A 20705-nucleotide genomic window follows, 5' to 3' on the forward strand; every position below is an offset into this window, starting at 1 on the left:
ATGAGCCGTGGGACGCTGGTTCTGAGGTGGTGCTCGCTTCCCGTCTCCCTCTGCTCCGAGGAATGGTGTGCTTCTGCCTGAGTCATTGCACCTGAAGGCTCTTCTCACTCCCACTCCCTCCACGGCTCGCACCCTCCTCCCAGCCCGGGCACCGACCTCAGCCGCATCCCCTCCATGCCTCCCGCTGGCCTCGGGCTGCCAGGTCAAGGTAGAACTCACACCCTCCTGTGTCCGGGGTGGAGGTGAATTGGGGCTCTGGATGCCAAGAACGGAGGAAGGGCGAATGCCAGCCCCAGAGACCCTAGCCCCAAAGACCAATGGGAGATGGCGCCTGTCCGCCCAGCAGCAGCAAGCCCGGAGCGGGTGGGGGCCGGGTGGGTGGGCGCAGGCCTGGGCTGGAAGATCCAGCAGCGCTGCCCCCTCCTGGCTAATTTGTGGCTGCTCCTCTGACGCGAACTGCCAGGCTAAGCTGTTGAGGTTGGGGACACAGCAAGTGACTCTCCAAGAACAGCATGGGACAAGCAGACCCTTCCCGGCTGAGAGCTGCCTCCGCTGCCCGTCCCGTCCAGGCTTCTCACTGCCCAAAGCATCTTCCGGCCCTCACACCTTCAGGGCAAAGCCTGAGGCCCCTCCCAGCTGCCCGTGACGCAGCCCCTGCACCCCAGGCCCCTGCCACTCTGCCTCTCCCGAGTCCCCTGTCCCTGTCCTTACGGGGGCACCTGCACGCTTTGCTCTCACCTTGACCTCCACCTTCGCCCTCCCCAGCATACTCTCCTCTTGCCCTCCGTGGTTCCTCCCTGGGGAAAGCCCTCTCCCCCACTTTCAGCCAGAGAAACCCCGCTCTGCCCACACCCCCACTTGCCCTGCCCCTGTCTCAGGGACTGCCCACTGTCAGCAGAGTCCCACAGTTCTGGAACTTGGGGCAACTTGGCCCTCTTTCAGGCCTACCCCCTGTACTCTCTAAAGGGCAACCCTGAGCCCAGAGAGGGGCAGGAGCTGCATGAGGCCACACAGCCTGTTAGTGGCAGAGTTAGGACCGGAACACAGCTCTCCCGAGTCCCCGCCTGGGGCTCCTTGGAGAACACATGGCTTCCCACCTGGTGAACCAGAATGGAACTCTTCAGGGACAGGGAAGAGTCCTTCCAGTGTCCCCCACCCCTCACCCAGAGCAGGACCCACAGGAAGCAACTGTGCATACAAAAGGTAAAAAGGAATAATTGAAAATATATCTCTAATGCCTTCTGTGTGCTGGACACTCAGCAGGCACCAGCTCTGCTACTAGAAATCTTGGTGAAGTTGGTGTAGAAAAATAATTTCTGGGGGTTGGGGGGCAGTGAGTGCCCCAGGAGGGGCCTCAGTCACGAATGTCGACGACCAGGGGGCACAGGTGGGGTGAGTGCTTGATGCCCATGGTGAAAGCAGGGGCACAGGGCTTGTGCACAGTGACCTGCTGGACCTCGTGGGAGCCAGGGCCAGGCCGCGGCGTGTGGTCCAGCGGGTAGGCGAAGCGCTTGGCCATGCTGTGGGCAGGACTGTGGTTCTGATAGGTGGATGGCTCAGGCCGGGCGTGCATGGCAGGTCCAGGGCCTCCTGCCACGTCCTCCTTGTAGAACCAGTTCTTGTCCCTGGAGGCCAGACTGTAGCAGGGAGCAGCTTGGCTGACAGGGTTGTTGGGCCCCAGCAAGACTGGCAGCTGGTACTGGTTGGGGGCCGGGTTGGGGTCCATCACTCTGTACGGGCGCCGGTAGCCAAAAGTGTACTGGGGAGCCCTGCGTTCCCCAGGTGGGGGGATCTTCTCAAAGTAGTACTGGCAGGATGCGAGGGTGGGGTTCAGGCCTGAAAGGGAGTGGCAGAAGGGAGGGTCTCAGAGCAGGGACCAGACCTCATTCTCTGCTAGCCAAGTGATGGGCCCTGGTTATCCTGCTGTGACCTCAGGCTGACCACCTCAGCAGTAGGGCAGGAACATTAAGATGGTCGTTGGCCGGGCGCGGTGGCTCAAGCCTGTAATCCCAGCACTTTGGGAGGCCGAGGCGGGTGGATCACAAGGTCGAGAGATCGAGACCAACCTGGTCAACATGGTGAAACCCCGTCTCTACTAAAAATACAAAAAATTAGCTGGGCATGGTGGCACGTGCCTGTAATCCCAGCTACTCAGGAGGCTGAGGCAGGAGAATTGCCTGAACCCAGGAGGAGGAGGTTGCGGTGAGCCGAGATCGCGCCATTGCACTCCAGCCTGGGTAACAAGAGCGAAACTCCGTCTCAAAAAAAAAAAAAAAAAAAAAAAAAAAACCATAATGTCATCATCCAGACATTGTCCCTGTGACACAGAACATCCTGAGATCACTGCGGTCTGTGAGCGCATTCGTGTGACAATATTGCATCCACCACAGGAGCCCATGTCATCACAAAGTCCCGTAGTGACATGCTGTGTGTCGTAACACTGACTTCAAGACGTGGTGGCAGCATTGCAATGTCAGTGTCTTGCAGGGAGATACTGGCATCCAGACATTCTCAGGGAAGGCGTCTTGACCCTTTGCCCCTGCTCAGTTCCTAAGGGTGCACCCCATCCCCCAACCTCCCAACCCCCGACATCTGTGCCTGGCCCCATCTTACGCAGGTTGGAGATGCGCTCCTCCATGGGGACTTGCGGGCAGCTGGACATTCCGAACCGAGTTATCTGGGGATCCAGGACATAGCAAGGCCCAGGGCTGCTGTGATCCACGATCCCTGCAGGACAGCCAGAAGCTGCCCCACTGAGCACCTGGCCTGCCTCCAGGTGAGATTCCCTCCCCCTTCAGATCCTTTGGCCCCTGGATGTTTGGGGACCCCTGATTTCCTCACCTGTAAAATGGGACTTTTAACACCTGACCTGGTATTTTCAAGAACTTGCTCAGAGGAACAGTAAAATAACAGCTGGACAGCAGCTTGGACAGCCACCCACCCAATCGGGGATTGGGGCCAAGGGGAAGTAACAGCCCTGTGGCTGCTGCTCGCATTCAGAAAAGGCCCAGCCAGGCCGGGGGCTTTCCCTGCTGAGGTGTCTCCCCAGGGAAAGGCCTGGCAGGCACCCCAGATCTCAGACCCCTGGCTGCACACCCCCACACGTTGGCCAGCAGCCCAGGTCACCTGTGGCCTCTGCTCCTGCTCTTCCAGTGACTTCTAGACGACTGGGACACTCTGGGGGCCACCACTGGCCCACTAGCTGTTCCTGCCTGGCCACAATGGCAAGTGACCCCAGCAGAGCATGGTGACCAGAGCTGAAGGGCCCCAGCCAAAGGCCAGATAGAGGGAGACTCTGCTGTGCCAGCTGGACAGGGCCAGCATCCCTACGGGCTCCCTTGGGAGAGGCAGCTGGGGGATGCCCATGGAGTTACCCTACCCTCAATCCCTGCTGGCTTCCTGTGGACCTAGGGGGGTCCCTTGAGTGTCCCACTCCGATTCCCAGTGGTTACAGAGAATGGCTCCATGTCTCTCCCCTCAACCTCCAACCACAGCTCCAACCCCAGGGCGACGACTGGGCGGCAACGCTCACGCTTCTCTGAGTGCCGGGTATGCAGGGTATAAGCCGGTGCCTTGAACATGGAGATGTCATGATTTATGTAGCCTGTGCAGGATGGCCGGAGATACTTGGCGGGCCCTGGACCTGTAAGGATGAACAGGACAGCCCTCAGCGTGGGCCCACCAGGTCAGAGGCAGGGGAAGCCCCAGTACAGGCACCATGGGAACTTTCGAGGTCTTTGGTCTTCCTGCTGACGCACTGCCACAAAGCCCATCATCCATCCAGCTGCTTCGCTTGGGGGAAGGCAGTGTTTCCAGAAAAAATGCAGTTTCCCTTGGACAGACAATGCATAATAAGAAAGTTACAATTAATTCGAGAACTTATTCTGCGCCAAGTTCTACACTAGGCATCTGATGTGGATTATTTCCGTTAAGCTTCCCAACAACGCTCTAAGGTAGATGCTCTTGTTTTTCTCATTTTACAGAATATTGAGGCTTAGAAATATCCATTTACGCCAGGCTCGGTGGCTTACACCTGTAATCTCAGCACTTTGGGAGGCTGAGGCGGGCGGATCACGAGGTCAGGAGTTCAAGACCAGCCTGGTCAACATGGTGAAACCCCATCTCTACTAAAAACACAAAAATTAGCCAGGTTTAGTGGTGGGTGCCTGTAATCCCAGCTCCTTGGGAGGCTGAAGCAGGAGAATCACTTAAACCCGGGAGGCAGAGGTTGTAGTGAGCTGAGATGGTGCCACTGCACTCCAGCCTGGGTGACAGAGCAAGACTCCATCTTGGGGAAAACAAACAAACAAATACACACACACACACACACACACACACACACACACACACACACACACATAAATTTACCTACATATCACAAACTAATGTGAATATTCTGAGACAGTCAGTAGGACCCAAACTTTTAATCCCTGCACTAAATTACTCCCACTTAGAGCACTAGTCAGTAATGACCATCATAGTAAGAATTAGTGTCTGCTCTCCATTGAAAGTAAAATTGAAGGGAAGTGAGGAAAGCTAAAGCTAGGACGAAGTTTCTAGTCTTTTTCCAAAACTGGCCTCACTGCCAGCCCCACACTCCCACCCTCCCCCACCCCCTTGGACAATCCCTGCTGGCAACATTGCCCGAAAGGGTCAGCTTGGAGGCTCAGGGCTCCTGTAAGGCTTCGAGGAAGTTGGAAGAGGCTTTGCAGGAAGCAGGCTAGAAGGAGCCCTGGAGAGAGGGAAGTAGGCCCGAGCCCAGAGTAGGAATGGCTCTCACCTTTCAGCATGGCCATGATGACAGGGGTCTGCTTGATCTCCTGCCACGAGGGCAATGGCTCCTTCTCTGGGTGCTGCACGTGGCACACGGAGCTCCTGGTCCTCCTGGCCAGTTTCATGGCTGTGGCTGGGGAAGGAGCAACAGTAGCTAGAGCAGGGTCTAAGCAGCAGGCAAGGGGCTGGGGAAGCCCTGCCTGAGAACCCCCTCACCCCGCCCCAGACACCGAGGAGGCTGGGAAGGAAGGCGGTTCTCCGGCTGGAGCGGCTGAGACTGGCGCACAGCCAGCACAGGCCCCAGCAGTCTGGAGCTGGGGATGACATCACGGCAGAACTTGGACTGTGAAGCTCGGAGTGTTTATTTCCCCTGGTTGCTGTGGCGCCCAAATTGTGGCGTCGCAATTCTATGCTGGGAGCTTAGTTATGGAACCCTGACTATCCCACTCACCCCACCACCAACCAGGACCCTGGGTCAGGGAAGGGAAAGGGAGAAGCGGCATCACATCCCAGCCAGCGCTTCCTTCCCACTGGGTGCCCTGAGGTTGGGGAAAGGAATGGAAAGCGTGGATGGGTTATGGGTGAAGGGTTTGTGCCTCACACACAGCCCCCTGGGGGCTCCCGAGGCCCTGCGTCTCCCACCTACCTCCCCAGGCTCTGGACAGGCCCCCCCATTCTGTCAAAGTCTGGTTTCCCCTTGGCAAAGGATCAGGTCAACTCTCACTAAGGTGTGACTGTCTGATAGCTCCTCCTACCCCAGGGCGTGGTGTCTTTAGAGATCCACGTGGAGCTCAAGGGATACAAAGAGGAATGAGAGGCAAACAAAGGAGGATGGAGGGGTGCTGCGGAGCCCCCAAGGGGCTACGTCCTGTGCGTGGGACCGAGAGCACTCCTTTGGCAGGGGAGCAGTCAGAGTTGGGGGGCGATATGAGAGGACGCGTGGAAGGGGCGGGAAGGTGGCCAGCCCAGCTGACGGACAGCTGCGCCCCAGGCCTGAGGAGGTGCTGGGAACTCTCCGTTCCTAAGAACCCAGGAGGCTTTGGGGCCCCGGAGCCTGGCACCTCCACTGGTTCCTAACTCAGACTGGGGGTTTGATCTGAACCCCGTGAGCCGCGTCCACCTCCGGAACCAGATGCCTGCTGGCTTTAGACAGGGCACCTGTCACCACCCCGGGTACAATTAAGGAAGCGAGGGCCCGGAAAGGATCGGGGACTTGCCCAAAGTCTCCTATTACATCAAAGTGCCACAGAGAGAACCAGGACGCGAGAGCCAGGGCTCTCCCTGGATCACAGTCTCTGACTGAAGAGAGACCAAGCCGTGCCCAACGCATTCCAGCCAGCAGGCACAGCGAGGGCTCAGAGCAGCAGGCAGGACAGGCATGCAGGCGTCCAGAGGCCCCTGAGGGACCACAGGCCTCACAGCAGAGGACGGGGGCCCACCCCCTCCCCAGCAGCAGCAGACCCTCTGTGTGCCCCGCATGCCCATGGGGCAACCGAGCCTCTGATTTCTGGGAAGGGAGACCTGGGCCAGGCTGAGGGCGACCCAGCCTCGGTGGCCTCGGGCCAAGGCCAGTGCTGCCTCCTGAGCCCCATCCACGTCAGCTTTTCCTGCAGGAGGCTGTGAGCCCTGATGCTCCGCCAGTGCTGACGGGGCCGGATCTGGGGCTGGGACCCCCACCTTCCTGGTGAGGGGGCGGTCTCCGAGCATTTCAGGCCCGGGGAGCCCCCTGCCTTCCTCCCCGACTGCTTCTGCCCGTCATCCTGGCGCACAGCTCTTCGGGAAATCAAGTCACCCACACACCCCAGCAGATCCCAAGCCACCCCCGTTTGTTCCCTGTGCTCCCTTCCCTCCAGCTCTGACAGACCCAGCTCGCCCCTGGAGGTGCCCCCGGCCCTCACATCCCTTGTGCCTCACAGTTCCAAGTTGTGTGCGTCACTGGCCACCTCGGTCCCCAGACTGTGCCCTCCTATCAAATGCATCATTCCTCTGGGTCCCCGGTGTCCAGGGGTGCCCCCCAACACCTCCTCAGGGCTGCTGTGGGTCCCTCACTTGTAAACCTAGCAGCCACCTCCACCCCACTCTTGGCCACCTTCAGCCCACCCCAACTCCTGCCATTACCCTGATGGCTCAGGCCTCCCAAGGTCCACCACGAATGCCCTGGCCTCCCCGATCCCAGACCTCCCCATGTGCAGATATTCCACCCTCTCGAAGCCCAGACCCCAGTGCCATCCTGGGCTTCCCACCACCTCCCGCAGCACGGGCGGCCGGTCTCCCTGGAAGGCCACCCCTGCCTCCCATCGCTGCGACCCCACCGCGGACCCTGCACTCCCTGCACTTCCGCCTCGTCCTTCAGGCCCCTGCAGCCCTCACCACCCTCCGCGTCCAGCCGCTTTCCTGGAACATCCCAGCCCTGTGTCCTCCGGGTCGGCCTTGCCCATCTGCACCAGGCAGCTAAAGCTGCTGGGGACAGTCTCACGGCCGGAACCCTGGACCTGCCCTCCTCGCCACCTTCCAGCCACCTCACCTCTGGGCAGCCCGCCCTCCCCGCTTCCCCACCCCCAGGGGTCATCCCCAGCGTGGCTCACTCTCCTCTGTACGCCTGGCCATCCCTCGGTCCCCGTCCACCTGCGCCGTCAGGCTGGGCTCTGACAAGCACCCCCCACGACGGCCTCAGAACCACCGTGTCCGCTGCCATCCGCTCCCACTTCCCACCTGGGACGCTGTGGATTGGACAAGCACCCCCCACGACGGCCTCAGAACCACCGTGTCCGCTGCCATCCGCTCCCACTTCCCACCTGGGACGCTGTGGATTGGACAAGCACCCCCCACGACGGCCTCAGAACCACCGTGTCCGCTGCCATCCGCTCCCACTTCCCACCTGGGACGCTGTGGATTGGACAAGCACCCCCCACGACGGCCTCAGAATCACCGTGTCCGCTGTCATCCGCTCCCACTTCCCACCTGGGACGCTGTGGGTTTCACCCCTCTCCTTGGACTTGCGCCTCTCGTCTGGCTCCCTCCTGTCACACTCTAGATGTCCTAAGTCCCCTCCATCTATTCAAAACCATCCCCCCCACCCACATGCTTCTCGGTCCCCACCTGTCCCTCTCTGCCCAGCCACAGACCACCTCCCCCACAGAGGCGTTTCCCGGTCATCTCTATTCCCGCCTCCCGCTCACACTTGCTTAGCAGGAGTTGGCTCCGGGCCCACTGTGCCATCCGAACCAGGCCTAACTCCATGCCCGCCACCTGCAGGTGGCACCTGCCTCCCGGGGACACTCTTCAGCCTCTTCTACATGGTCTCTCGGCCTCTCTCGGCAGCACTGGCCCCAAATGCCGGCCCCGCCCCCCTCCTGCCGGCTGCAGAACGCCCTCCCCGGAGCTGCTCCTGCTCCGAGTTCTTCCTGGCTTCCTTCCTCAACCTGACCTTTCAGTGTTGGCGTTTGCTTATTCATTGCAAAGGGGAAACAGTAACTTTACAGGGGAGATGGCTGGCAGCCGTCACCTCAACCAAGTGACGCAAGGCAGCATCCCAATGATGACGCTATAGACGGGTGCCTCTTGTTTGTTTGTTTGTTTGTTTGTTTTTTGTGTTTTTTGAGGGTTTTTTTTTTTTCTTTTTTTTGGAGACAGAGTCTTGCTCTGTTGCCCAGGCTGGAGTGCTGTGGTGTGATCTCAGCTCACTGCAAGCCCCGGCTCCTGGGCTCAAGTGATTCTCCTGCCTCAGACTCCTGAGTAACTGGGATTATGAGAGCCTGCTACCATGTCCAGCTAATTTTTGTATTTTTAGTAGACGGGGTTTCACCATGTTGGCCAGGCTGGTCTCGAACTCCTGACCTCAAGTGATCTGCCTGCCTTGGCCTCCCAAGGTGCTAGGATTATAGGTGTAAGCCACCGCACCCGCACAGATGTGTCTTTTGATAGGCTCTGTAAGAAGAGAATGGCACCACTTGGCGTTCCCACCATGATGCGGAACCTGAATCTAATCATGAAGAAACTAGACACACTCAAACCAAAGTTCACCTGCAAAAGAACTGGCCTGTATCTGTCAAAAAGGGCAACATCACAGAAGACAACGAATCACTGAAGAACCGTGCCAGATGAACGGACACTCGGAAGACAGGATACCTAAATGCAATGTGGACGCCGGGGTTTTCTTTTGCTATAAAGGACACTCTTGAGAAAATTGGCAAAGCTGGGGAGAAAAGTCTCTGGCTTAGTTCAAAGTATTGTACCAATGTTAATTTCCCGATTTTGGTAACTGCACTCCAGTTATGAAAGAGAAGATCCTGTTAGGAAATACTCACTGCTTGAGCCCAGAAGTTTGAGACCAGCCTGGGCAACACAGTGAGACACTGTCACTACCAAAAAAGAAAAAAAACAAACCAGCCAGGCATGGTGACATGTGCCTGTAATCCCATCTACTCCAGTAGGAAGCTTGCTTCAGTCCAGACATTCGATGCTGCGTTCAGCTATGACGCCACCACTGCACTCCAGCCTGGGCAACAGAGCAAGACTCTGTCTCATTTTTTTTTTTTTTTAATTAAAAAAAAAAAGAGCAAGGCCAGCCATGGTAGCTGACTCCTGTAATCGCAACACTTTGGGAGGCCGAGACAGGCAGATCATCTAAGGTCAGGAGTTCAAGACCAGCCTAACATGGTGAAACCCATTTCTACTAAAAATACAAAAAATTAGCTGGGTGGACGTGGTGGTGGGCACCTGTAATCCCAGCTACTGGGAGGCTGAGGTAGGAGAATAATTGAATTGCTCGAACCCGGGAGGCAGAGGTTGCAGTGAGCGGAGATCGCGCCATTGCACTCTGGCTTGGGCAACGAGAGCAAAACTGTCTCAAAAAAAAAAAAAAAAAAAAAAAAAAGGCGGGGGAAACAAACTCACTGAAATATTTAGGAATAAAGGAGCATTATGTCTGCAACTTTTGAATGATTCCGAAACATAGAGAGAGAGAGAAAAAAAAAAAGAATTTAAAGTGTGGTAAACAGGAAATCTAGGTGGAGTATGTGGGAAATATTTGTGACCATCCTGCTGCTTTTATCCAAGTCTGAAATTATGTCACAATCAACATTTTAAGGAAGAGACGCTGGCGTCTCCGGGCTCAGTGCTGGGTCTTCCTTGCGTTTTGCACCACGCTCCTCTCTCCCAGGCAGTCTCACCTCTGGTTGCTTTCAGTCCATTATCGATACCCCAGCAATCCTCAAGTAAAGATTCCCCTGGCTAGACCTCCTTAGGAGCATTAGGCTCTCACATGCAACAGCCTGCACAGCGTCACTTGGGTTTCTCACAAGCACCTCAAAATCAACATGCCCCAAGATTTTCATCTCATAAGATGCCCACCGAGTCCCCCTCCGTCTCAGTCCATGACACCACCACACACCCTTCCAAGCGCCCAAGCCAGGAACTTCGTCCTGGACGCCTCCCTCATCCTGACTCCCCACATCCAACCAATTGCCAAGTCATTTTGGGGAGGCCGTAAGTTCCCCAAAAACAGGCTCGTGCATTATTCGCCCATGTCCCCAGCCCCCAGCATTAGCAGAGTGCCTGATATATGCCTGCACTTGGGAAATATTTGTTGAGTGAATGAATTTGTTGATCAAGGAATGTCACTCCTTTTCATGGAAGCAGAGTCCTGCTTTCTGAGCCCCAGGCACGTGCCAGGTCTGAGTCACTGGACTGCCATCTAGGATGTGCTGGCTTTTATCAGTTCTATCTCATGCTGCATAATAAATTACTCTCAAAATCTAATTGCTTAGAACAGCAGCCTCCTTGTGTTGCACATGGTTTCTGTGGGTCAGGAGGTGGCTCCAGATCTCTCAGGAGGTGGCAGTCAAGATGTCAGTAGAGGTCAGGTGCAGTGGCTCACACCTATAATCCCAGCACATTGGGAAGCCAAGGCATGTGGATCACCTGAGGTCAGGAGTTTGAGACCAGCCTGACCAATATGGTGAAAACCCCATCTCTACTAAAAATACAAAAATTAGCTGGACGTGGTGGTGCATGCCTGTAATCCCAGCTACTCAGGCGGCTGAGGCAGGAGAATCACTCCAACCCAGGAGGCGGAGGTTGCAGTGAGCTGAGATCGTGCCCCTGTACTCCAGCCTGGGCAACAAAGTTAGACTCTGTCTAAAAAATAAAATAAAATAAAAAGTAGAGGGTGCATTCATCTGAAGGTTTGATTAGGGTTGGGAGATCCACTTCCAAGATGGGTCATTCACATGGTGAGTTGGTGCCAGCTTCTGGCAAGCGGTCTCAGTTCCTCTCCACACTGGCACCTGCACAGGCTGCTTAAATGTCCTCAGATCATGGTGGCTATAATCTGAAGACAGCAAGCCAGAAGCTGCCATATCTTTTCTGACCTTGCCTTTTGGAAGTCACCCCATCATTTCTGCAACACCCTATTGGCTGCATAGGTCAGTGTATTCAACATGAGAGGGAACTGCCCAGGGGCATGAATGCCAGCAGGTGAGGCTCACAAGGGCCATCTCGGAGGCTGGTTACCACAAGGCTTTTCACTGTGCAAGGACAACAGCCAAGAGGGCTAGCAGGAGCTGAACTCCAAGCTGTGTATTCCGGCAGAGGGTGGTGTCCCCATTAAAACCACACAGGCTACCAGCAGCCCCGCCAGCTTGCTCCAGCTGTCTCTTGGCTTCAGTCTTGCCTCATCTCCAAGGGACTCCTGAGAGTCAGGCAGACAGCAGGACCCTGGCATGAACTGTTGCCATCATCACAACCACCGGGCACCGCCCTTCAAAGTTTATAAAGCCCCGGAGCTTCTGCGGGAGGCCATCATCCAGGCACCTCAGTGGTTGTCCATTTTATGGATAAGGAAAGGGGTCCAGAGAGGCAAAGCGACACATCTAGCACCACATAGAAAAGGCTTGGCAGGACCGGGCTCCTGGCTCCTGACCTCACATTCTTTCCACTGCCCTGCCCAGTGGCCAGCGCAGGCCCGCATCCTCTGACATCCACTGCGAGCCTCCTTCCCAGCCCCAAGCAGGTATTTCTCACCTTTCTTCTGGGAGCCCGAACCCAGCCCCCAAGCCAATATATTCACAAATCTTTCATCCGGATGGGGACTGTCCACTCTCCTTCCAAGAGGCTCTGTCTGCAGGCAGTTGGCTGCCCGCTGGAGCAGCACAGCAAGGGTTAACAGAAGGAACCAATATTTAGAAATAGCACAACCCTAGAGCAGTCAGCTGTGGCCAGCTGGTCACAGCCACAGGGGCCACCAGCCTTTGTGAGCCTGGTATGGAAGGCGAGTGCCTGGTCCTGGAGAGCAGAGGCTCCGAGAGGGCGCTCCCCTCATGGTGTGTACGTGGCTCAGAGGCCAAGGCACAGCCCTCCAGTGGCCTCCCTTCCACAGCTGACTCCCGAGGGTGGCAAACATAACTTTTCAGCTCCCGAACTGTGTGACTGTCAGGACTGGCTGCTCCCGCCCCTCCTGAGCCTGGCGGCCTGGACTTGGAGGAGCCCTACGTGTGCCTCCACCACAAGCCGGAGCAGGACCACGCCTAACAGAGGCCCAAGGGCAAAGGCCCAGGTCCGGGGCCTGCTGCTTGGAGCTCTTGGCCACAAAACTGCAGGGCCACTGAGCCACGCCTAAAGCCCATGCCCTCTTGCACAGTAGTGGCCTAGTTTCTGTGACCTTCACAGCAAAGGGCCAATTCCCTGAGGGCAGACCCTGGGCAGCAGGCGCACACCCCAGCCCAGGCACCACCCCAGCTAGGGCACAGGCACACACCATTCACCAGTGAGCAGGCTTTGGCCACAGGCTCCTTGGGTGGGGCCCCGGCAAGCAGGGTACAAAACACCCTGGCCAAGGGAGGGGCCAAACCACAGCCACTGCCACAGTGGGTCCTTTTAGTCCAAGAAGTGCCGGGGTAGGAGTGCCCAGCAGCACCTGGCAGCATGCTTGGCTGACCCCGCTGGCAGGGAGGTGGGTGTTTCTGGGCTCTCTGTGGTCTTGTTCTCCGAGAACAATCGGAGACACGGAGGCAGCACATGCCACAGGCCACTGTAGCTACAGGGGAGTTGGAATCTTCCTTCGCCCCAGCTGGAGCATCTTCCGTCTTCATGTGCGTTCTGTCTCCCTCTTTCCTCCCTCCCACCCTGTGCCTGTCCTGTGCTCAGCTAGGGAGGCCTGGATGCACACCTCCTGACCCAGCAAGGCAGGCCCCAGGTGGAACCAGGAGAGCTATGGAGATCAGGACTCCAGGGACTCTTTTGAAAGCGAAGTCAACGTGCACAGAGGGCTGGGAGCGCTTGCCGGAGGAAGGTGAGGTGTGGCCAGAGAGGCAGGGATGGTCAGGGATGGCAACCTAGGACGCCTGGCCAAGCCACGCCGAGGAAAGTCACAGCAAAGGTCGCGAGGCAGAAGGGAGAAGGCTCAAGCCAGACCTGAGGATGCCAGAGAGGCCCAGGTCAGCTCTGCTCGGCGCTGAGGCTTCAGGGCCTGGGGGAAGCCGCTGAGCAGCTGGAGAGGGGACAGTTGAGAAGCAGGCGCTGCTGGTCCAGCTGCCTTTGTTCCAAGACAGCGGGAGGCACACAGGGGCCTCGGCTTCCTGCCAGTCTGCCTGGCGTGGTGCTGTTCATCACTGTCCTGGGTTCGAGTCCCAGGTCACAGTCTGAGCAAACAGCAGGCCTGTGTGTGCTGGAGCCGCGGCATCCCTGTTTCACTGACAGCCTCAGTTTCCTCATCTGGAAGCCGGGACACTGTCCCCCAACACACACACTTCCCAAGGTTGTCAAGAGACCAGGTGAATGTTCTGTAAACTGGGAAGCCCCAGCAGAGACGTGTGAGCCGAGATTACCAGGAGAGATAACTGCCCTGCTGGTTGCCGGGATTACTAGGGGAGATTACTGCCCTGCTGGTTGCCGGGATTACTAGGACAGATTACCACTCTGCTGGTTGCCACTATTTTCCAGGCCTGTGTTTCTCTGCCCAGCCAGCAACAAGGCAGGGGGAGGCTCCCAGCTAATCCCGACTTGAATCTCAGCTGTGGGCGGGAGCTCGCTGTCTGGAGGCTCCGCAGACTTCTGTGTAGGTGGAGAACAGGGAAGATGGGGAGGGGAAAGTGGGGGAGATGGGGCCGGCGGAGATCCTCACCCTAATTTTGATTCATAGAGCAGAAGCCTTCTCCCTTCTTTTTTAATTCCTGAAAAGAAAGCTCTTTTCCTCCAAGGACAGTCTTCCAAGCAGCTGCTCCGGCCCCAGGCCCATAGCTGGCCAATAATTAGCCCCTAACGAGGACCAGGTGTCCTGGTGACTTGAGAAGGAAAAACAAGGGACAAGTTGTGGAATCAATGGCTTCACCGCCACTGAGGCCAGCCTGGCACAGCCTCCATCCCAGGCCTCCCAGGGTACCCGGATGGAAGCGCTTAGGTTTCGTTTACCCAGATCCCTACAGAACAATAGCAGTTTGTTTCTTAGTCAACCACAGCAGGCATTTATTGCACACCTACTGTATGCAGCAGCCTCTGGAGGGGAAGTTTCAAGCTCTGCCACAAGGGAGGTGATACGTGTAAAGCTGTATGTAAACCACAAATCACAGGGATGTGCAGGATGACAAGAGACAGAGGAGAAAGAATAAGCATTTATTGAGCACCTACTGTATGCTAGGCCCTGGCTAGGCACTTGAGGTACATTAAAGCATTTAATCCTCATCAATCCAATTTCACAAATGAGGAAACTGCCACAGAGAGGTGAGGGGACTTCTTCAAGCCGATTGGGAGAGCTGGGATTTGAACCCAGGTCTCTCTGGTTTCAAGACCAGTACTCATAACCCCCCACACACACACAGATCAAGCACCATCACACCTGAGCACCACACTTAGGGTCAAAGACCTGACCCCACCTCTGAGCAGCTATGTAAACTAACTCCAATCCCTTAATCTCTCTCAGCCTCAGTTTCTTCATCTGCAAAATGAGGCTCAGTTTCATTGCAAAGTATGAAGTGCTGTACATACTGTGGGATTGTTACTGGTCAAAGGGAGGAGCTGGGAAGAGGGTGCAAGGCGGGGCTGGGCTGGAGATGGGCTGGAGCAGACAGATGGAGGGGCCTGGGCAGAGGAAGGAGACCAAGGCGGGTTAGCACTGGGGCTGGCCGGAGAACGGGCAGAGCCTCCAGGCCCCGGAAGCTGCAATAACATGGCCTTTCTGCCTTTTCTCCTCCTGTTTGGGACTAGGCTGAAGTTGCTGCCTGGAGGGGAGCCAGCAGAAGGGCCCCAGCCTGAAGCTGTTAGGTAGGAGCTAAATCCAGGGCCAGATTTCCAGGAGGCAGCCTCGGGAAGTTGAAACACCCAGATTCAGGGGTCAGGAGGTCTGGGTTTCTTGGCCCCAAATGGCCAGGGACCTACTCTCCACCTGGAGCCTTGTAGGAGCCACTTTGAGCTTCATCTACACTTTCCTGCTCCATACAGTGGGGGAGGGGGTGGCCCTCACCCACCTTGTAAGCTTGTTTTGAAGCAAATGTCACTGCCGCGGGACTGAGCATTTTTCTGCCCTGTGAGGAAGTCCAGACACCTCTCCTTTTCAGACAGGGAGACTGAGGCCCTTCTGGGCAGGGAAGGTCACGGTTGCAGCCACGGGCAGTGTGCCGCAGGACCTCGGGCGGTGCCTCTGGAGTCTGCAGAAGTTCCCAGGAGGCAAAGCAGGCCGAAAGCCGCCAGTGACCGTGACCGTGGTGGCTGGCTGTCCTTCTTCCTCAGGCTGGAGTGCGCCCGTGGAGGGGTCTCCTGAGCTCTAGCAAAGGCAGAAAGGCGGGAAGTGGGGGCTGGCCCAGCTAGCGCCTCCTCCCCCAGGGGGTCTCCTGGGCTCTTGGGGTCAGAGTTCAGGGTGTCTGGACCTCTCTATGACTTTGTTCCAAGTCTTTAGGGTGGGGCTGTGGTCTGGCCCAGCTGTAAAGGCCCCCTCACCCCTGCCCCGGTGAGAAGCAGCCCCGCACGGGCCCTTTAAGGTTGAAGGTGGGGGCAGATGGGGGAGCCCAGGCCTGAAACCCGAGCGCGCGCGCGGGTCCGCGCCTGCCCCGCCCCCGGAGTTAAGTACGCGGACACCCAGAGCCGGCCCGCGCCCAGGAGCAGAGCCGCGCTCGCCGCTCCCAGCTCCCAGGACTCCGCGGGCTCCGCGCAGCTGCCACCCAGCCCGCCGGGATGCAGCCCGGGCCGCGGCCCCCACCTCCAGCCCTCGTCCTGGCCCTGGCTTGGACCCTGGCTATGATGGCCAGACTTGCATCCGCAGGTGAGTGGGGGGCCTGAGACCCCGACCCAGCCTGGCGGAACTAGAGGCGTTCCTCAGGGAGGGAAAAAGGACAGGAGCAGCCAGAAGTGGCCCCAGATCGGGAGTCAAGCAGGCTGCGCTTCTCCCACCACAGGCTGGGGTTGCTGGGGATCTACCCTGGGGTGGACACGGACCCCGCTATCTCAGGTTATGGGGTTTCTAGCTAGCCAAGACTGTCCAGCTGGGGGCAAGGGCAGGCGACCCAGGCATGGATGGCCTAGGGTGTGGCTTTGCCCATCTGGAGTGTCCGAGACACCCAGTGGGGCCACTCCAATGCTGGCCGGACTTCATTTGCCAGACAAGTTTGAGGTGGCCATGTTGGGGCCCAAAGGGACCCAGTGACAGTGAGAAGTGGGTCCTGCAGCCTCAGATGCCCTGGGCCAGGAACGGGCAGTGCTGCAAGGTGGGAAACAAGGAAGGTGCCACCCTGCCCTCCCCGTGAGGAGCCCCACACACCCCTCCAGCTGCTCCCCAGCTCTGCCGCTTCTCCCTCCGCTTGCTCCCCTGTGGACCCATCTGTCTATCTGCCACTCCCCTCTCCTTCTGCCCTTCTCTCCCTGCTCCTGTTGGTGACAGGCAGGACCCCCCACTCACCACCCACTCAGCCTCCTAGAAGCAGAGCTGGTGCCCCTCAGATGCCCTGTCCCCGGCGGGGGCTTGTCCTACAGATAGCCCTGGACCACCCCTGCCACACCTCCTCGTCCTAGCACGGATGCCTGACCCAGCCGAGGCTGAATGGAAGTTTGCTTTCTGAGAGGTGCAGGGATACATCCCCTCTCTGTCCTGATGCCAGAAACCCCACGTTCTTCCTTCAGCCAAGGCAGCTCCAGTTATGCCGTGAGAACTGTGGCCTCAGGGTGCACCCGTCATCACCTCCCATGCGTGATTCAGTGCCTCAGCTTCCTCTTCAGGACCATTCCCAAGAGCAACGTGGAGCGAGGAAGGGCCTGAGCCTCCTTCACCGGGGCCCAGGCCACACCCTTCTCCCCTTCAGATGGAGCAGCCAGCTTTCAGAGAGGGCATCACGGGGTTCCTGGAAGGGAAGTGAGTCAAGGGAGGACCCCCCCCGGGGTGAATCAGTGCTGGATGCCAACGCTCCCTGTTCCTGTCTGCAGGGACCAGATCCCCTAAGATTTCAGGGCCTGAGGGAAGGGCTGGGCCTTCAGGGAGATGGGAAGGGAGCATCCAGGGTGACCGGGGCGGTCAGCTCATCCAGGCCCAGCCTCCAGCCAAGGAGGGATTCCAACGCTCCCACCTCCCTGGGCTTCAACTGAGAGCCATTCCCAAATCCCTTCTCAGCCCGGACAACACGCGGGCATGGTGCTGGACTCTCAGGGGCACGAGGAAATTGAGAGGCCGAACTTAGGCTCATTCAGGAGGCAGAAAGGCAAATTTGATCTCAAACAGCAAAGATGCGGATGAAAAGTACCACGGGGAGAAAGTCAGGGGCACGCTGGGGCGGGACACAGGGTGGTCCTGGAACCGAGCGTCGGTGGATGGGAAGGGAGTCAGTCCTCCAGGCAGGGGCGCTGACTCAGAGGCACCAGGTGGGCGTAAGCAGAGGGGTGTTGAGACAGGAAGGCCAGCAGCCTGGCTGGGAGGCATATTTCAAGCACAGGCCAGGGAGAGCCACTGGGCTGGGGCACGGAAGCCTTAAATGGCAAAATGAAGCCCACAGCCTATGCCCTGTCGGCCAAGGAGAAGCCACAAGGGTTTTAGGGCAGGAGAGCGGCGTGGTGCGGTGGGGTTTTATAACGTTCCACCACCCCTGCCTTTAAGACTCGGAAATGAGGAGGGGGTGGGAGAGCTCCCATCCAACAACCCATCTCTGTCACCACACCTGGCCCAGCCCCCTGTCCTGATGTCTGCAGTAGGGGCAGCCCCTGCCTGAGGAAGGCATCCCTCTCACCCCTCCCAGATGCCCCCAGATGCAAAGGCCCTCATCCTCCTGTACCCTAGTGAGGCATGCTGGCATGTTCTCCCTCCACTCACCAATTTGGGTCACTGGGCCTGGAAGTCAGCACCCTGGGACGCCATCTGGGCCAATCTTCCACTTGTATAGAGAGGGAAACTGAGGCCCCAGAGAGGAAGAAAAGTACACTGAGTGCCATCAAGAACCCCAGCAGCCCAGGAAGAGCCCCCAGCCCTGCTTTGAGGGTGCTCCCAGCCTGCGTGGGGGGCTAGGCTTGGGCCACTGTAAGTGTGATGACAGATTCGGTGTCCAGCTCCTTCTGAGCTGCGTGGGAAGCCCCCGCAGAGAGCCAAGTGCGGGAGGAGACTGGACTTGAGCTGATGCTGGAAGGACAGGCAGAGAAGGAAGGAGGCGACCTTCCAGTCGGAGGGTCAGAGTGAGCACAGGGCAGGCAGGGATCGTGACTCCCACACCTCTTCCCTGGCCTGCATTGCTGACTTTGAAAGGCAGAATGTGAGGGGTTGAAGTGGGACCCAGGTGGGTGTACCTGGCAGGGAGGGCTTGTGTGTTACCTGGGTGGGGACTCAGAACTGATGGGCGTGTCTCAGCGAGCAGGGCCAAAGGGGCACCAGGTACAAGAAATTGAAGCAGGGTAGATCCTGCTGCCTCTGAGGATGGCTTGGGGGGACCGACGGTGCTCGGGACAGGCACTGAGCCTTGTGTGCTGCCCCAGGCCTCCGGAGCAGGGCAGGGCCCCGGGGCCAGCGCCCTTGGCCCAGCCCACCCAGACTCGAGAAAACTGTTCCAGAGCCAAGTGGAACTGAGCCTCCCTCCCTACGCCCGCCCGCCCAGGCAGGACAAGAAGGGCCTTTTAGTGCTGCCCGCCTGGGGGCCCGGGGATGGGCCGCACCAGGTGGGCCTGGCGGCTGGCGATGACGGTGGGAGGGGAGTGGGGTGTGTGTGGCGCTCACGGAGGAAGTGTATAGGCTTCATCTGGGAACTGGGCGTGCTGCCCAGGAGGGGCGGGCAGGGGAGGGGGAGTTGGAAATAGCCCTGACGTCCACACTTACTGGCAAACCCAGATGAGGGCACACACACGTGCACACGCCACTCCCACAGACCTGGCCGAGGTGGCGGAGACCAGGAGCCCAGCATGGCTACTGCCGCCGTCTCCAGGTCCCCTACCTTGAAGACCTGGGCCAGTGGCACTTGTGGGAAAGGAAGTGAGCACAGGATGGGGACGGGTGCCACACTGAGCTCTGTTCTATTCAAGGCCAGGAGCAAATGAACAAGAGGCTGTGGGTCTGGCCTGGAGCCTGGTCCCTCCCTGGTCTCTCAGCTCCTTCACTGCCTCGCCCCGACTCCCACCCCATCCAGCTCTCCTCTTGCCTCCAACAGGCCCTCTGCCCCAGCTGTCAGTTCTATAGAGGCTTCCAGAGCTCAGACTCTTCCTCCAGCTGCGGGCGTAGGCCGGGATTCGAATTGACCGTCTGATTCTTCCTCCTGAGTTTGTACAAGGAGTGTTTGAATGAACTGACTTTGTATGACCAGTTTTGTCCTTAGCTCTCCGTGGGGCAAGGGTTCCCAGCTCTCTCCGCTTCTCGGGAGGGTCCGTAACTCCAAACAGGAGAGGCCAGTGCTGTCTGTCACTGTGCTCTTTCCTGCAGGGACACCCCAGCGTGCCACTAACCATGTTGTCACTCCTGCAGCCCACAGCAGCCCTGCAGGTCAGCAAACAGTCCCCGCCACCCGTTGATTTTTTATTATTCAGATGAGGTCTTTCCATGTCCCCCAGGGCTGGAGCAATCTCGGCTCACTGCAGCCTCAACCTCTGAGGGTCAAGCGATCTTCCCACCTCAGCCTCCTGAGTAGCTGGGACTTCAGGTGCACACCTCCACACCAGAGTAATTACTTTTTTTAGAGACGAGGTCTCACTGTGTTGTCCAGGCTGGTCTCGAACCCCTGGGCTCAAGCAGTCCTCCTGCCTTGGCCTTCCAAGCCTGGGATTACAGGTGTGAGCCACTATACCTGTCCAACATTCCCATCTTACAGATGAGGAAACTGAGGCTCAGAGAAAAGCAGGGGCTGTCTCGAGTCACTCTTTGGGCACACAGGCCATGATGTTCTCACTCACCCCACCAGCAGCGAGCTTCCCCACATCATGCCAGGGGGCAGCCACCCACCAGTGGCTCCGACCCCAGCAGGGGAGAGAGAGAAGCCTGCAGGGACAGACAGCTCCCTGAGGACACCAGATGTTTGTTCCTGTCTCCCCATCTCCCACCCGCCACCGTTCTCTCCCTCTCCAACCCCCCCAGCTTTCTCACAGCCTAAGCAAACCCCCTTCAATAAAGCGCCCCTCAAAAGCCAGGGTTGCCGATGAAGCCATGATTGTCTCTGATGTAGGGTCATGGCTGTAGGGCTGCCGTCAAGGTGGCCGGGTGGCAGGGGTGGGCTCCGCAGGGACAGAGCCTGTGCTGTCGAGCATTCCTGCCCCTTACTCAGCTCCTCCCAGGCTGGCTCCCAGCCTGTGGAAGAGCCCGCTGCTGTGCCAGCCCTGGCATGTCTTAGCCAGGCCTCCAGCCATCACTCCTGCTTCTACACGTCAATGTTGTGCGCATCTCCCACAGCCTAACGGTTTGGGTGTGTCAGCGAGGCTGCCTCCCTTCTGGGAACTTACTGCAGAAACCCCTGACCTCTTGGTTGGGTGTGGTGGCTCATGCCTATAATCCC

The 20705-nt window shown here is 58.1% G+C and overlaps 2 protein-coding genes and 1 long non-coding RNA gene across 3 annotated transcripts in view; 2 read left to right on the top strand and 1 right to left on the bottom strand.

Moving 5' to 3' along the window:
* Positions 1 to 1133: 1133 nt before the first annotated feature.
* Positions 1134 to 5086, bottom strand: CIMAP1C (ciliary microtubule associated protein 1C). The gene is made up of 4 exons (XM_010330846.3): positions 4781 to 5086; positions 3533 to 3643; positions 2614 to 2727; positions 1134 to 1836 (listed from the first exon to the last, which is right to left on the bottom strand). The coding sequence occupies exons 1-4, from the start codon at positions 4896 to 4898 to the stop codon at positions 1355 to 1357; spliced, it is 825 nt and encodes a 274-aa protein (XP_010329148.1). The 5' UTR covers positions 4899 to 5086; the 3' UTR covers positions 1134 to 1354.
* Positions 1165 to 3854, top strand: LOC141583460 (uncharacterized). The gene is made up of 3 exons (XR_012516072.1): positions 1165 to 1203; positions 2618 to 2776; positions 3495 to 3854. It is a non-coding gene; the product is annotated as an uncharacterized LOC141583460 (long non-coding RNA).
* Positions 5087 to 15852: 10766 nt separating the features above from the next.
* CSPG4 (chondroitin sulfate proteoglycan 4) overlaps positions 15853 to 20705 on the top strand; it is a 38166-nt gene continuing 33313 nt past the window's right edge. Inside the window, exon 1 of the mRNA XM_003942991.4 lies at positions 15853 to 16024. Within this exon, the coding sequence (XP_003943040.3) occupies positions 15937 to 16024 (88 nt within the window). The 5' untranslated portion in view covers positions 15853 to 15936. The remainder of the gene's footprint in view (positions 16025 to 20705) is intronic.

This window comes from Saimiri boliviensis, chromosome 2, assembly GCF_048565385.1.
Source record: "Saimiri boliviensis isolate mSaiBol1 chromosome 2, mSaiBol1.pri, whole genome shotgun sequence".
Lineage (NCBI taxonomy): Eukaryota > Metazoa > Chordata > Mammalia > Primates > Cebidae > Saimiri > Saimiri boliviensis.

Bases quoted from the DNA above. Each gene is read 5' to 3' on its own strand.
- CIMAP1C (XM_010330846.3), bottom strand. From the start codon at position 4,898: ATGAAACTGGCCAGGAGGACCAGGAGCTCCGTGTGCCACGTGCAGCAC. The intron at 3,644-4,780 runs GTGAGAGCCATT...TCATCCTTACAG, and splicing joins CATCATGGCCATGCTGAAAG to GTCCAGGGCCCGCCAAGTAT. The intron at 2,728-3,532 runs GTGAGCGTTGCC...GCTGTCCTGCAG, and splicing joins TACCCGGCACTCAGAGAAGC to GGATCGTGGATCACAGCAGC.